We start from the raw sequence: 16,995 nt of genomic DNA, 5'->3' as shown, positions 1-16,995 counted from the left end.
GTATTATGGGCAAAATAAGTATTTTCACAAAACAGCTATTTTCATTAGGTCATAAAACCTACATTTTTTCCACTTAAAAAATGTACTATAGATTCCCTTGTCCGTATAGGTCCAAAGTTCACCTGTAGAACTTTTCGTGCATTTTGATCAAAGATCCTCGGAGGAGATGCATTTTAACTGATTTCCATATAATTCAAAATGGCGGGTGATCTAGAGGTCAGAGGTCAAAATTAAGAGAACGTTACTTGTTCGGCATGAGGAGACGCATATGTGTGTGAAACGGTTCATGAGCTATGCGCGTTCAAAGTTTGCATTTTCAATCGAGTGCTATAGCGCCACCCTTTGGCCAATGGTCGTGGGCTTCACATCATCACCGTTTGGCATGGCCCTGTAGCCTACCATGTTGTCGGGTTTTGCGAAAACCGACTGCACGGTTCAGCCAGAACTGCTATTTTTGGCGGAAGGAGAAGAAGAAAAAAAACTAGAAAAGCGTTCTTGAAGACTCATACGCAGAGTTGTCTGTACCCGGATTTGAACCCACGACCTTGTGTTGCTAAGGCTAGAGCCCTGTATTAACAGCAAAATCATTCAAGAAGGCAATAAGCAAATATACTTTGAGTACCAACGCATAAGTACTCAAACTTATAGAAATGAGCAGATCTACATGGTCATAAATAACACAGTAATAACACATTTGTACACAATTTTTTTTTCATTTCCTGAAAGATAACATTTTGTATATGTTGTTTATAGACAGACAGACAGACAGACAATTATTATTATTATTATTATTATTATTATTACCCTTTTTAATATTATTATTATTAATAATATTATTATTATGGTTATTGTTATTATTGTTGTTATTATTATTATTATTACAGTATATATACTGGAAAGGGAGGGGGGATCTGGCTCTAAAGGCCCCGCCCTAAGCCCGCCCCCTGCGCCAGAAAGGGGCCGGGCCAGACCCATGATGTAATTGGGGTAAACAGTAAAGATGGCGACGCATGGCTCCAGCAGAGAGCGGCTCTCCTCTAGTGTGAACGGCGTCATTACGGAGCCCCAGAACGCCAAGAAGAAGCTCACCGAGCTGCCGGCGGAGCTGCTGGAATACATCCTGTGCTCGCCCGTCCTCAAACACGACGACATCTGCAACGTCTCGTGCAGCTGCAAGCGGCTCCATGACGTGTGCCACGACAGAGGGAAGGTTTGGGGACACCAGTACAAACTCAGGTGCATGCATTCATTTTTGTATTATTTTGTCTCCTCCTCTCTGGGTGTTATAGTTATAGACACGTTTTCCTTTTTAAAATCTCCTTATTTTGGGCGTAGATGTCCCCCCTCCCCCCAAAAAAGAAAAGATTCTCAGTTGGGTTCAAATTGCTAGTCATTTTGCTGCAAATTCCAGGAACTGTCAAACCGTTGACATTCTTCTGGTGCTGATGTAATCTAGCATCACAGCAGGCCACAGACAGGCTATTACTGTGGTATTACTGTGCAGTCTACTGTCTAGTTGAAGACACCACACAGTAAAACATCCCGAGTCATTCATTTACTCTGAGAGTCCAAATGGACCCTTATTTCAGAGTTATGTGAGTCCATTTGGCTGCATTTATACTGTCAATTTGGCAAATGGATAAATTAATTAAACGTGTGCGCACGCACGCGCACACACACACACACACACACACACACACACACACACACACACACACACACACACACACACACACTTTTGTTTTGTTCAGGTGACCTTGGATGCACTACAAAATAATGCAAAAGAACAAGAAGGGGAAAAACACATTTGAGAAGTTATTGTCCAGTTAGATTGCAACTTTTAATGCTTTTGTCTTTACAGCGAGAAGGAATTAGGAATTATTCACACAAGTTGGAACAGTTTTTTTTAAACTGTAATTAACCATGGCATTTATTGTTCTTAATACAGATGGCCAAGATTACAGAAGTATTATCGTCAGAATGAGTCTTGTGACTGGCTCAGAGAATACCGGACGCGACATGTCGTTGGTTTATCTATCAGAAGGACCGTGGAATCAATCTCCAAGAGATTCTTCACAGAGGTTGTAAGTAACTCAACCTCACATTCCCACTATCCCATTTAGACCCAAGGACGATTCTACCAATGCCTTCTAAATTGTGACAGTTTTCTGAAAAACCCTATGTTTCTTTTATGTCAGTCATTCTCAAACATTTTCATGTCAAGGACCCCCAACACTATATGTAATTGGATGCCGACACCCATCTGAACATATGTTGTTCCAGGGACCCCCCCCCCCCAGAAGCAAAGATTTGACTTAAAAATGTTCACTCTGAAAGAATATATATTCAAAGATTTGGCCCAAAGACCTTTTCAAAAATAGCAGATCTACAAGCTCGAGCTTGAGCTATGAGCTTGTAGGTATGCTATTTTTCAATAGCTAAAGTATGCTTGAAACACCTAAAGGGGTTCCTGCCCAGAATGGCTTATTAAAAAGTAAGATATCAATAAGTTGTCAGTGGTGTATTACCAGCCAAATAAGTCAGAAAGACATTTGATAAAGCAGCCATAGAGATCAATGACACCAATTTAAGCCTGCTTCATGTTTGTGTGTGTGTGTGTGTGTGTGTGTGTGTGTGTGTGCATGAGAGTATTTGAGTTAGCAAGTTTTCCAACTAACCCCGAGCTCTGTAACGCAGCCTTGCGTTGGCCAGGTGCTGGGAGATAGCTTTGCAGAGATTGAGTCACTCGGGGCACCGGAGCACTTCTGTGAAGATGAGCTCCTTTTCATACTCAACACGGACAAAAGGTGAGAGGCATGCTGTAGCCACAGTGCCACAGTAACATCATTTGTGTTCATTTTCAATCAATTTGTACACTCTTTGGAATTAACACCGGGAGTTCACTGTGTAATGTGTATATCCACAGTTCACTTCATACTAACTGTATAAGGGAACAGATATATAACTGTGTTATTATGTATGTATTACTTTGTACTGCTCTTTAGAAAAAGTTTGACATTGAAGTACTATGCGAAGAAGATCCTTTACTTCCTGAGACAACAGAACATTCTGAGGAGTCTGAAGACGTTTCTGGAACAGCCTTCAGAACAGCAGTCTGCTCTAGAAGGTTAGCCACTACACTACATACAGTACATGGACTATGATTTCATAATGCTGTTGTCCTTTTGGACTGAAAGGTTGTTCTGTGTTTGATCCCGGGCGAGCACCACCAACTCGGCGTATGAATAGCACAGCTTGGGTAACTAAGCCGTGTGCTAAGTACTGGGAGCTGATGGTAGGCAGAGACCAAGAGTTCTTATAATTGTCACCGATGGTAGGTGTTGCGCTCCACCTCAAAAGGGGATAGATAGACGGACACCCTCATTCTCTCATGCCTATACCGACAATAAGCCACTCCGACCTGCTTCCTCGCTACTATCCTCCAACCAGTTGTGTTGATAAGGAGCGCAAGATTTCAGAATATTGCTTTGACCTGTGTGGTGTTTTTCCATTGACCATAATGCCTAGTAGTATTAACAGTAGTCTCTCCATAGCAATGTTCTGGGGGTGTGGGTACGGCGGTTAAACCCTCACCTTAATCCGCCTGACTGTGGCAGCCCGGTGGAGATTGAGTTCATCATGGAATGTGGTTCCCTCATATAATATACTGTTCTTCCATGGCATGCGGTTCTGTTTTGAGCAAGGTCTTCCGAGCTTGCACTTTCTATTTGAAGTAGTTTGAGGTTTGATCCTGATGTTGTCCTTGAAGAGGAGCTCTCTGGCCGGCCCGTTTTGCATAATTTGGAAGGCGTGTGCACGTCAGGCATTGGAAGGCGTGTGCGTGTCAGGTGCTTGTGCGTGTCAGGCATTGGCGCAACCATGGCCTGTCCATCTGAGCTGGTGTTTGTTTAATGATGATGACGGTGCCAATGCTGTCAATGTTTGCCTGCTCAAACACACTGACTACTTCTTCTTTGTTTATGTTGCGCGTTTCACTGGCACTGGCCTCACGATACGGCCTCTATGGTGACGTTGGGGAAATGCTAAACCAACCTGCTATAGACTAGACTACTAAATCTGGCTTTTGTCATTAGTGCGAAAACGTATAAATGAACATTAATTCCCGAGACAAATGACTGGACTAGTATAGGCGCAGGTGTTTATTTGCTGCAGCTTCGAATAGCTGTGATGGAAACTTGACACCCAGGTAGACGCACTCATCTTTGTCATTTTTCGATCCTATGAGAGCGTTTCTCCTGATAGGATGGGAAGAGGAAATAGCAGACCATGGGCTCTGTTACAGGGTGAGTAGCCTGGAGATCCAGTCTCTTGTTTCACTCTCATTCATCAGTGCGACTATTTCACTCGCATTTGCCCGCCGAACCCAAAACAATGACTGTCATCAGCTTGGGTTAGTTGTAGTTGCATATCGTCTGTGGTCAGAGAGAGAGAGAGAGAGAGAGCGACAGTGAGGCAGATGGTGACAGTGAGAGAGAGCAAGCACTACTTGCATCATGCATTTTATGAACGCATGTCTATGAGGCATATGTCATTTTATATGTCGCAGAGATTAAAATAGGGTGCATTTTGCATCCCAAAACGCAGTTTATAGTTAAGGGACGCAATAAAACAACGACCTCTGTTTTTTATTCTAGTTTATTTTGCTAGCTTTAGTTATAATAATCATTTCTTCTTCTGTTTTCTACATGAAATGAATATAACCACATTATAACCATATAAAATGAAATGCTGAGTTAAATGCTGCAATTTGTAAAACATGGCAAAATATGACTCGTAACGTTGTTGAAGTGGGACTCATAAAATGTCCCTGGGACTCATCTAAAAGACCATCCCTGCATCCTGGGACTCATTACATTGAAAACCTATTTACATCACTGTATTCCTATATGATCTAATGCGTTCACGGCATCAGACGTGAAACGCCAGGGGGTGGACAGTGGATAGGCATACTTGTCTACTGGGCAGCGGGAAAGAAGTCAATCATGCATTTACTTTTTCCATGTTCATACATGCATACATTCACCAAATTTTGGTGGAAATCTTTGGGACAAGTGTTGGTGTTATTACAGAGCAGCCAGGCATTATGGCCTATGTGTTAAACTTTATGTACTGTAATTGCAAACTTGTTTTAAAATATGAAACTAAACCAAGGTTTACAGAGCCCAACCAATGCCACATGTTTAGGTCCACTGATTTTGGAGAGTCCAAAATCACTGATTTACTGATTCAACTTTCAATCGATATTTTGTCCTATTCAAATGTGTTTTAAAAAAAAGGCCAATCTACAAGTGAAAGAAAAGTTAAAACGAATGATGCTGATAAATCAGCCAAACCAATGTAGGTCAGGGCAGGCTCTAACGTTTATATGCCATGTAAACATAGATATATGATGGATATCTTCATTGTCATTCAGCAGATACATATAATGCATAGGAGAACGAAATGTCGTTTCTCTGGCTTTTAGTATGCTAGTTAAAAGAGAACTAAAATACTATTCAAATCTAAAATCCACTTTTAAAAACAAATTAAAAAACATTTATAGAGAGACAGATATTGCACGATAGGAGAGGAGTCCTTATAGCAGAATATTGGGGGGTAATGAATGATCCATAGTTTCCTTTCGTGGCTGTTTACATTCGAGGGTCGCCGGTCCTCTCGAACGGAACAGTTTACCGTCATGCCCAGGACGTATGATAGAAGGATGAGGCTGGCAGGGCACTGCGTCAGGCACCCAGAACTTGAGGCAAGTAAATTGACCCTATGGGAGCCAACCACAGGGCAAAGCCAGGAGGGGAAAGAAGCGTACCACCTAATGTAGACGTGCTGCGGCACGACACCTTGGCTGACGACACTGCAGAGCTCAAGGGCCTGATGTTGGATAGGAAATTGTGGAGGGCAGCGATCCAGGAATCCCTGGATTGGTGTTGGCTAGTACTCACTCTCGCAGCAAATAACTAACTAACTAACTAACATGGGGGGGTAAGGGTTAGGGTTGATATTGCACTTGTTCAAAAGTCTAATGGCTTGGTGGGGAAAAAGCTCTTGGAAAATCTTGCTGTTTTACACGTCAAAGCCGTGCCTGAACCGTCTTCTCCTCGCGGTCCTAAAGGTGCTGTGCTGGTGGACCAGTATTGTAACCCCTTGGCAGACATCACCATAGACAGCATATCGGCCCAGCTGGAGGAGATCACAGACAAGGTGAAGAAGATGCTGAGAATCAAGAATCCTTCCCACCCCAGCCTGAGGAGCGCTCCAGGTGAGTCCTTAGTTCCCACCCCAGCCTGAGGAGCGCTCCAGGTGAGTCCTTAGTTCCCACCCCAGGCTGAGGACCGCTCCAGGTGAGTCCTTAGTTCCCACCCCAGTCTGAGGACCGCTCCAGGTGTGTCCTTAGTTCCCACCCCAGCCTGAGGAGCGCTCCAGGTGAGTCCTTAGTTCCCACCCCAGCCTGAGGACCGCTCCAGGTGAGTCCTTAGTTCCCACCCCAGCCTGAGGAGCGCTCCAGGTGAGTCCTTAGTTCCCACCCCAGTCTGAGGACCGCTCCAGGTGAGTCCTTAGTTCCCACCCCAGCCTGAGGACCGCTCCAGGTGAGTCCTTAGTTCCCACCCCAGCCTGAGGACCGCTCCAGGTGAGTCCTTAGTTCCCACCCCAGGCTGAGGACCGCTCCAGGTGAGTCCTTAGTTCCCACCCCAGGCTGAGGACCGCTCCAGGTGAGTCCTTAGTTCCCACCTCAGCCTGAGGACCGCTCCAGGTGAGTCCTTAGTTCCCACCTCAGCCTGAGGACCGCTCCAGGTGAGTCCTTAGTTCCCACCCCAGGCTGAGGACCGCTCCAGGTGAGTCCTTAGTTCCCACCTCAGCCTGAGGACCGCTCCAGGTGAGTCCTTAGTTCCCACCCCAGGCTGAGGACCGCTCCAGGTGAGTCCTTAGTTCCCACCCCAGGCTGAGGACCGCTCCAGGTGAGTCCTTAGTTCCCACCTCAGCCTGAGGACCGCTCCAGGTGAGCCGGCTTCCACTGCAGTTGTTAATATTCAGGGTGAAAGGTTACGCTCCAGGCCATGTTCTGAATGTCGAGTGCCTTTCTTATGATTCAATTCAATTCAATTCAATTTAATTATAGTGTCAAATCACAACAAGTTGTCTCAAGACACTTTACAACCAACAAAGATCCACCCAGAGCAAGCAATATTGTGACAATGGTAACGAAAAACTCCCCTTTAGGAAGAAACGTCAGGCAGAACCCGACTCTAGGGTGGGCAGCTATCTGCCTCGACCGTGTCGGGGGGGGGGAATAGGAAGAAAGAAAAGAAGAGAGATAGACAGGTGGGCTCCGTGGAAGATTTTGATTTGATGATGAAGACAGTCAAACGTAGGGTTGCAACTATTGATTATTATTCAACCCATTCTGGACGGGAACGCCTTTTTGGTGTTGTAAGCATTATGTTATACTTTAGCTATTGAAAAATAGCAGATCTACAAGCTCGTAGCATGGCACTCGGTGCCGCGCTACGATGAAAATGTGCCTCACATCGTTGAATATATACAGTATATTCATTCAGAGATTTAAATCTTATTTGTTCGACAGTGATGCTATCGGTGAGTATGAATGCTCAAATTTCAGGAGTGCTACTGTATACTGTGCCAATTTGCCTTCATTGAGTCGTGTCAACACTTGCCTCAAATAGAAATGTCAGGGTAGGTACCCTCACAAAAACATGCAGTAATCCTGGTCTCTAAAACTACCTCCCCCTGGCCAGCCAGGGCGCCTGATGGAGGGGAAAGGAACTGGTCGGAATAACGTGTTCCTTCCACACGCTACGTCCAACCAGGGAAACTCCCCCCTGTCAGGTGTAAAGGAGCAACTTGGACACTCGTGCATGAAGGAAGCATAAGTTCAAGTCCGTTGCTCTCTCCAGGTTGGCGGAGGGTGTGTAGAGCCCAGGATCACATTAGATAATTGACACACAAATCGTGGGATAAAAATGTATTAATAAAAAGGGAAAGAAATGTCATTTATTTTGTTCTCATGAACTCTTCTCATCTGACCTGTACTCCAGGTGACTGCTTCATGGTGGAGGACTATGAGCTCCAGAGGCAGGTGGTCTTTGCCCTCAACGCCGTCCTCTACGAGCAGCTGCAATACAAGGGCAACGAGTTCGACTATTACAACCCTTTGAACTCCTACATCCACCAGGTCAGTCAGTGGTTCCCAAACCAGGAACCCCCAGATTAAACAAAATGGTAGGAGCGCACACCAACAGTATAGGGAGGTGCTGACCACTTTATAACAGAAAGGAGAGGTCGCAGTCCCGCCTCCTTTCATGACGACGCCAGGCCCAGGAAATTAATCTCAATGCATTTTTCTCATGGACATCTCAAAACGTATTTATTTAAAGACCTTTTAAGCGGCGTACGTAGCCAACTCGTGTCGTGACAAATCATGACAACACACACAATATTTTGGACCAAACAAATAATTACAAAGAAGAAAAACAACAAAGAAATTGTTAAAACCTGCCGTTTTTTCTACTTTCTAATTCTTTGTTTGGCCGAAAGATTGTCATGATTTGTCACGACAAGAGTTGGCTTTTGTCCGTGGCGTAAACGTCTTTAAATAAATACTTTCTGAAAAGTCTATGAGGAAGATGAACGGGGATTTCTTTTCCGGGTCTCTCGAGGGGGCGGGACTGCGATGCTCTATTGACTGGATTCACTTGGATGATGAAATGACATGAACACACTATTGACATGAACACACTAATGACATGAACACACTAATGACATGAACACACTGATGACATGAACAACACACTAATGACATGAACACACTAATGACATGAACACACTGATGACATGAACAACACACTAATGACATGAACACACTAATGACATGAACACACTGATGACATGAACACACTGATGACATGAACACACTGATGACATGAACACACTGATGACATGAACACACTGATGACATGAACACACTAATGACATGAACACACTAATGACATGAACACACGTGTGTTCCCTCCAGGTGCTACTACGCCACACAGGCATCCCCATAAGTCTGTCTGTTCTCTACATGACGCTGGCCAGGAAGCTGGGCGTTCAGCTGGAGCCGGTGAACTTCCCCAATCATTTCCTTCTACGCTGGTGCCAGAAACCAACGGGGTATGTCCTCCACTTCTCCCCCCCGCAGCAGGTGGTGGTGTGTTGGGTAATATTCAGATCTGTGTGCGTGTGTGACACTGTGTGTGTGTGTGTGTGTGTGTGTGTGTGTGTGTGTGTGTGTGTGTGTGTGTTTGTGAGTGTGTGTGCGCGTGTGTGTGTATGCTCTGTTTTTAACCCATTCTGACCTAAGATCAGATTCTAAAAATGTCTTCTACATCCTGACAGTTTTCCATTCTGACCTGAGATCAGATTCTAAAAATGTCTTCTACGTCAGTCGCTCTTTGATTTTTCAAAAATAGCAGACCTACAAGCTCTTAGCGTGCCACTCGGTGGCGCGCTATGAGCTTGTAGATCTGCTATTTTTAAATAGCTAAAGCATAACGTAATGCTAACACCAAAATGGGTTAATGCTTCAAAACAGACCTTTTCTTGTTGTTTTGTTGTTGTGCTTGCAAAACTGACTGAAGCAAATGAAATAAAAACGAGGCTTAAAAAAAAAAAAGGGGTTTGACCAGATGAAGAGCCTTGGCTCGAAACGTCGTCAATAAATAACCTTTTGAAGCATACGAGACGGGTTCCCTTCTCTTTTCCTATGTCACTTTTTAGTATTTTACTATAGTTTTGTTAAAAAATATATATTTATGTAAAGAAAAAAAAGACACAAACTGAAACCGTTGTGCGCTTGCAAAACGGACTGAAGCAAATTAAAACCATTGAGAAAATTTCCTTAGTTTATGTCTTTATCAATTTATTTCATATGTAATTTATGTAATACATAAGCCTAGTACTGTATTTGGAGTGGATATTAAAGCATTTTCCAAAAATGTGATGCATAAACCAAACTAACAACTTAACCTTGTTTCTAACTGGCCTTGAACCCTCATTCAGTTTAACACATTTAGACCTGGGAACGATTCTACTTAATGTCTTCTAAATCCTGACAGTTTTCAGAAAAACCCTATGTTTCTATGTCAGTCTTTCTCACACTATTTTGTTCCAGGGACCTCCCCCCCCCGTTCGCTCTGAAATAATATATATTCAAAGATTTGTGCCACATTTCCACGATTAAAAAAACAAATAGCAGACCTACAAGCTCGTAGATCTGCTATTTTTCAATAGCTAAATTATAACATAATGTTTAAAACACCAAAAGGGGTTAATGTTAGGTTAATGTTGGCCTCTCGTCTACAGACCAGTGGCCATTCTGGTGAATCAGTCACACAATGAATGAGGTTGTATTGAGTTTAAACTTTGATACTGACGAAAACCTTCTCCCCGCCGGCCGGCCGCAGCGCCGACATCTACGACTTTGTCTACGTCGACGCCTTCGGCAAAGGCAAGCAGCTGACGGCCAAGGAGTGCGAGTACCTCATCGGCCACCAGGTGACAGCAGACTACTACAGCGCCATTAGCACCACAGAGGTGCTTCTCAGGATGGTTGGAAACCTGCTGAACATTGGCAAGAGAGGGTAAGGGTCTGCACTACACTACAGCAGTGTTGTTTTTGGCAATTTTAGTTTTAGTCATATAGTCTCTTGAATAGCTTTCACTTAGTTTCAGTCACATTTTAGTCACCCGGAATGTTCTAGTGTTTAGTCTAGTTTTAGTCGACTACATGTCATAAGATTTTAGTCGGCTAAATCTACAGTTGATTTAGTAGACAACTTTTTTTTTTGGCGGGCCTTGATGTTGTCGTAATGACTGATTTTACACTTGCTGAAAATAGCCGATCTACAAGCTCACAACGCAGCGCCGTGTTGTGTGCTTGTAGATCGGCTATTTTCAGCATGCAAACAAGTGTAAAATTACTTATACTGGATCTCTTGTCCACTAGTCTCTTCCTAGCATTTTAGTCTAGTTTTTAGCTGTTGACGAAATTGTCGATACATTTAGTCTTAGTTTTAGTCATCGTACCTTAGTTTCCGTCAGTGAAAAAAGGTAGTCGACGAACATTTTTCGTCTTTGTTTTAGTCGACAAAAACAACACTGGTCGGCAGCAGTGGTTTTTCAACCCTGTTCATATCAAGGCCCATATTATTTATTGGGTATTTGAGCCACGGACGATGAGATTAAAGGCTCATACACCGCGGTGAAGAGCAAACCACAGGCCACCGCTCCAGCCCTTCTCTCTGTTTTTACTCACCACCGCTCAATGTTATTTCAGCTCCGGTGGTCAGCTCACCACCGGAGCGGTGGTCACCTCATCACCGAAAATCCAGACTATGAATAGGCCTTTAGCCTCTCAGATCCAAAACTAACTAACATTGTGTTGTCCACAATTCCATTCTGTATTGATGTTGGTACCATTAGGAGAGATAACAGGAAAACGTTGAATTGTGTAGACTTCTTGTCTTAAGCAATGCACGTGTAACAATAATAATTTACCTCTTGAGTGCTCTTGGTGCTCAAACCTTTTAATGTATTTGGCCGCACCACCATCTCAAAATATTTTGTTCCAGGGAGCTCCAGAAGCAAAGATTTGAGTTAATGTTCGCTGGCAGATCCACAAAGCTCATAGTGTGAGGTGTTATGAGCTGATGTATCTGGCTATATTAAATAGCCAAAGTATGAAATTGTTATACAGTGGTTCAAATATAGCTCAAATATAAAATGACACAGATACTTTACTGCTTTTAACCCATTCTGGGTGGGAACCCCTTTTAGTGTTTTTTTTAAGCATTATGTTATGCAGATCTACAAGCTTGTAGGTCTGCTATTTTTGAAAAATCATGAATGTGTCGCAAATCTTTGAATATATATTCTTTCAGAGCGAACGTTTTTAACTCAAATCTTTGCTTCTGGGGGGGGGGGGGGGGGTCCCTGGAACAACATATTTTCAGATGGGGGGTCGGCGGTCAATTACAAATATTTTTGGGGGTCCTTGACATGAAAATGTTTGAGAACCACTCACATATAAATTAGAAACAGTTATTTTTTTTAACTGTCAGGATTTAAGAAGACATTTTGTAGAATCTAGTGTCAGGTCTAAATGGGTTGTGTTGTGTGGCTCCTTGCAGAGAGGGCAATGAGAAGTCCTACCAGCTGCTGAGGGACTCGCTGGACCTCTACCTCACCATCAACCCCGACAACGTCCAGTACCTTTTGCTCCAGGCTCGCCTCTACTTCCACCTTGGCATCTGGCCAGAGAAGGTCAACACACTTTCTTTTTTTAAATATATATTTTTATCCCACGATTTTGTAACCCATTTTTCACCCCTGTGTCAATCATCTAATGTGATCCTGGGCTCTACACACCCTCCACCAACCTAGTCCCCATATATGGGGGACAAGGGGAGAGCAACGGACTTGAACTCATGCTTCCCTCATGCCTGAGTGTCCAAGTTGCTCCTTTACACCTGACAGAGGGGAGTTTCCCTGGTTGGACGTAGCTCGTGGAAGGAACACGTTATTCCAACCAGTTCCTTTCCCCTCCATCAGGCGCCCCGGCTGGCCAGGGGGAGGCAAGACACTTTCTTCGTGTAAAAAATGTCCATGTTTTGCTCTGAGTGAGTTAATGGCAGTCGGTAACACTTCGAAACGGGACCCGAACGGAGTCACGTGTTGAAAATGACTCATCCTATGAGCTCAAACCTTGTTGTGACTCTGAGCTTGTGGATCTGCCATTTCTGACGCCCAACTCCGCCATGCGGTGGAGTGTTAACAAGGACCTGAGTCTTTTTTTACTATATATTTTTTATCCCACGATTTTGTAACCCATTTTTCACCCCTGTGTCAATCATCTAATGTGATCCTGGGCTCTACACACCCTCCGCCAACCTGGGGAGAGCAACGGACTTAACTCATTCTTCCTTCATGCTTGAGTGTCCAAGTTGCTCCTTTACACCTGACAGGGGGGAGTTTCCCTGGTTGGACGTAGCGCGTGGAAGGAACACATTATTCCAACCAGTTCCTTTCCCCTCCATCAGGCGCCCCGGCTGGCCAGGGGGAGGCAGTTTAGAGACCAGGATTACTGCATGTTTTTGTGAGGGTATCTACCCTAGGGGACACGGGGAGAACATGCAAACTCCACACAGAAAGGCCCTTTCGCCAACCCCGCCTTCGGGTATGGGCACTGATGACTTACCTGAGTCTTAAGTAGGAGCTGAATAGTTAATCTATAACTAACGTATAAGCACACCGTTCGATAGACCACACGTGGCAGGCATTTGAACTGCAATTGAGGAAACGATACTTGTATAATGACATTATTTCTTTTAGCAACATTAATGTCTTTGTCATGGTCCTTCAAAAGTGTATTAAAATGTTTTTTTAACAGACAAATACACTCCAGTATGCCATGCCAGGTGTTTTTCTCTTTGTGTTCTGAAGCTTTTTCAGATGCAATGGAAAAACGCCTTATTTTAGCACTTTGCCTGTCAATCATCACCCCTTGCTCCCTCATCATGTGAAGATGACAACTGAATGAATTTATGTGATTGGTTAGTTAGCCGATTTGCTCGTCTACATTTTCCTTTCATTGTCAATGGCATTTGCCACACATTTACCTAATATTTCAGGCACATGTGACGAATACAAAATACAGAATTATTTGTATTTGGCTGCGAAACCCCATCTGAAAATATGTTGTTCCAGTGACCTAAAAGATTTGAGTTAAAAACGTTCGCTCTGAAAGAATATATTATTCAAAGATTTGCGCCACAGTTTCACGATTTCATTTTTTTTTTGCAGAACTACAAGCTCGTAGCGCGGCACTCGGTGCCACGCTATGAGCTTGTAGATCTGCTATTTTTCAATAGCTAAAGTATAACGTAATGCTTTAAAACACCAAAAGGGTTTCCCGCCCCAAAATGGGTTAATCCACACTGCAGTAACACGCATGTGTTTTGTTAAGGCTCATACATAGTCTGGATTTTCGGTGGTGGGGTGACCACCGAACTACAACATGACGTCACAAGCCACGGTGAAGAGCAAACCACCGCCACCGCTCCAGCCCTTCTCTCTATTTTTACTCACCACCACCGCTCAACGTTGTTTCAGCTCCGGTGGTCAGCTCACCACCGGAGTGGTGGTCACCTCACCACCGAAAATCCAGACTATGAATGAATGGGCCTTTAAACTGTCCCCGTCTCAGGTGCTGGACATCCTGCAGCACATCCAGGCCCTGGACCCCGGTCAGCATGGGGCCGTGGGGTACCTGGTGCAGCACACGCTGGAACACATCCAGCACAAACGGCACCCGGTGGAGCCCGAGGTCAAGAGGCGCAGCGCTCCGGAGCACAGGGAGGTGACGTACTCCGTGGGCCTCGTCATGAAACACAAGAGGTGGGTTTAGGGTTATAGGGAGCACGGGGAGGTGACGTACTCCGTGGGCCTCGTCATGAAACACAAGAGGTGGGTTTAGGGTTATAGGGAGCACGGGGAGGTGACGTACTCTGTGGAGAGGTGGGTTAGGGAGCACGGAGAGGTGACGTACTCTGTGGAGAGGTGGGTTAGGGAGCACGGAGAGGTGACGTACTCTGTGGGCCTCGTCATGAAACACAAGAGGTGGGTTTAGGGTTATAGGGAGCACGGAGAGGTGACGTACTCTGTGGAGAGGTGGGTTAGGGAGCACAGAGAGGTGACGTACTCTGTGGGCCTCGTCATGAAACACAAGAGGTGGGCTCGTCACAACTCTCGTAGTAATAGGACCTGTCTTTGAGTGGTGCTAGCCACTCAAAGTTGTGTGTGTGTGCGTGTATGTGTATGCGTGTATGTGTGTGTGCGGAAATACCATGCCAATACCGCTGGATGGCACTGTTTAGCATCACACGCACACAGGCCAGGGAGGAGTACAGTACAATACAGTACAGTACAGCACCACTCACTTCTGGCAGCTGAAAGCAGCTCATGTTTAGCAGCATAGTGGCGGATGTTTTCCATTTTTGTCGCAAGTGTACGTCTTATATGTACTTTACACCTCTACCTCCACTAGTGGCATAGAGAGAGTTTTAATTGTGTGTGTGTGTGTGTGTGTCTCTGTGTGTGTGTGTGTGTGTATGTGCGTGCGCGATAATATTTCTGCAATGCCTTGGTCCTGTATAGCACTAACCTGGTGCCCCCCCCCCCCCCCCCCCCCCCAGGTCGGGCTACAACTGTGTGATCTACGGCTGGGACCCAAAGTGCACCATGAGCCAGGAGTGGATCACCACCATGAGGGTCCAGCAGCTCTCCTCTGGGGCCAACCAGCCCTTCTACAACGTCCTGGTGCAGGACGGAACCTGCCGCTACGCCGCACAGGGTGAGCACGCACGTTCTAAAACGCATGTTCTAAAACGCATGTTCTAAAACTCTCATACACTATTTAACAATATAGGCTTAGGCCATATCAGCTGTGCACTCACGCGTGCGTGTGACATTCTGTGTTACCGCGGGGGGAAAAAACCCCACCATTCTAGAACATAGAACTAACTAAGCATTTACACACAAAAAAAGAAAATCCCACTGTATAGAGCATCGCAGTCCCGCCCCCTCGAGAGACCCGGAAAATAATTCCCCGTTCATTTTCCTCATAGACTTTTCAAAAAGTATTTCTTTAAAGACGGACAAAGCCAACTCTTGTGACAAATCATGACAATAAACACAATGCTTTGGGCCGAACAAAAAAAACTGCTTTTTGTTGTTTTTCTTCTTTGTAATTTGGTCCAAAATATTGTGTTTGTTGTCATGATTTGTCACGACTCGAGTTGGCTTTGTACGACGCTTAAAAGGTCGTACAAAGCGAAATAAATACTTTTTGAAATGTCTATGGGGAAAATGCATTGGGAATTATTTCCTGGGCCCGGTGTCGTCATGAAAGGGGGCGGGACTGGGCCTGGCGTCGTCATGAAAGGGGGCGGGACTGGGCCTGTCGTCGTCATGAAAGGGGGATGGGACTGGGCCTGTCGTCGTCATGAAAGGGGGCGGGACTGGGCCTGGCGTCGTCATGAAAGGGGGGTGGGACTGGGCCTGTCGTCGTCATGAAAGGGGGGTGGGACTGCGACACCCTTCTATACCACACAGTCGTACATCATGACAACGCCATGCCTTGCGGTTTTCCTTTTCCAGAGAACCTGGAGCCCCACTCGGCCCCCCTGGAGATCGGACACCCAGAGGTGGGCCGCTACTTCTCCGAGTTCGCCACCGACACCCACTACGTCGCCAACGAGGAGCTCCAAACGCGCTACCCGGAGGACACGGCCGAGACCCTGGGCGCCGTGCGGGCGCTCTACCACAGACCGCCCCCCGCCAACGCTGCTGCTGGCACACAGGAGCAGGGCCCCCCCACCTCCCCCGCCACAGACCAAAACAACCAGCAAGCCACGCCCATGTAGCAAAGCATGGATCCAGCACCCCCCCCTCCCTCCCTCCCCTAAGGCCTCACTCACACCTAAGACACACGCAAGACACACTTGTGTCTTCTGTGTGTCATGGCCGCCTCAATGCATTTCCAATGGGAGTCACGTGGTTTCATGACACAACCTTGTTCCATGGCTGTCTTCTGCCCGCCCCATGCAAAGTTGCAAAGGTTGTGTCTTCAAACCACGTGACTTTGCATCGAGGCGGCCATAACACACGGAACACACAGGACACGCGTGTCTTGCGTGTGTCTCAGGTGTGAGTGAGGCCTATAACTGCCCAGGAGAATACTTCCCTCTGGACAGCCATTATCACACGCCAACTTGGACATTGTCTCACGGTATTCGGGTCAGGTCCCGTTCACAAGTGTAGCGCTAATTTCACTATGTGTAGGATACTGTATAATAGCGACGGCCGCTATACCAGTCAGCCATATTTCCAGAGACTGAGATGAGCTTGCCTGCTGCCTGTACG

General features: G+C 45.5%; 1 protein-coding gene across 1 annotated transcript; it reads left to right on the top strand.

Annotated features, from left to right (window-relative positions):
* Window positions 1-1,000: 1,000 nt before the first annotated feature.
* fbxo21 (F-box protein 21) lies at window positions 1,001-16,630 on the top strand (the record flags this gene model as incomplete). Its single annotated transcript, XM_083783610.1, has 12 exons — window positions 1,001-1,236; window positions 1,949-2,084; window positions 2,698-2,807; window positions 3,006-3,127; window positions 6,131-6,277; window positions 8,073-8,209; window positions 9,050-9,186; window positions 10,479-10,655; window positions 12,204-12,336; window positions 14,279-14,469; window positions 15,267-15,424; window positions 16,231-16,630. The coding sequence occupies 12 exons, from the start codon at window positions 1,001-1,003 to the stop codon at window positions 16,494-16,496; spliced, it is 1,950 nt and encodes a 649-aa protein (XP_083639736.1). The 3' UTR covers window positions 16,497-16,630.
* Between the last annotated feature and the right edge of the window lie 365 nt (window positions 16,631-16,995).

The sequence above is a fragment of the Protomyctophum parallelum genome (assembly GCF_964188405.1).
Source record: "Protomyctophum parallelum genome assembly, chromosome: 15".
NCBI classification, from domain to species: domain Eukaryota; kingdom Metazoa; phylum Chordata; class Actinopteri; order Myctophiformes; family Myctophidae; genus Protomyctophum; species Protomyctophum parallelum.
The sequence above is the reverse complement of the archived record's forward strand: the minus strand, read 5'-3'. Positions and strand labels throughout refer to the sequence as shown.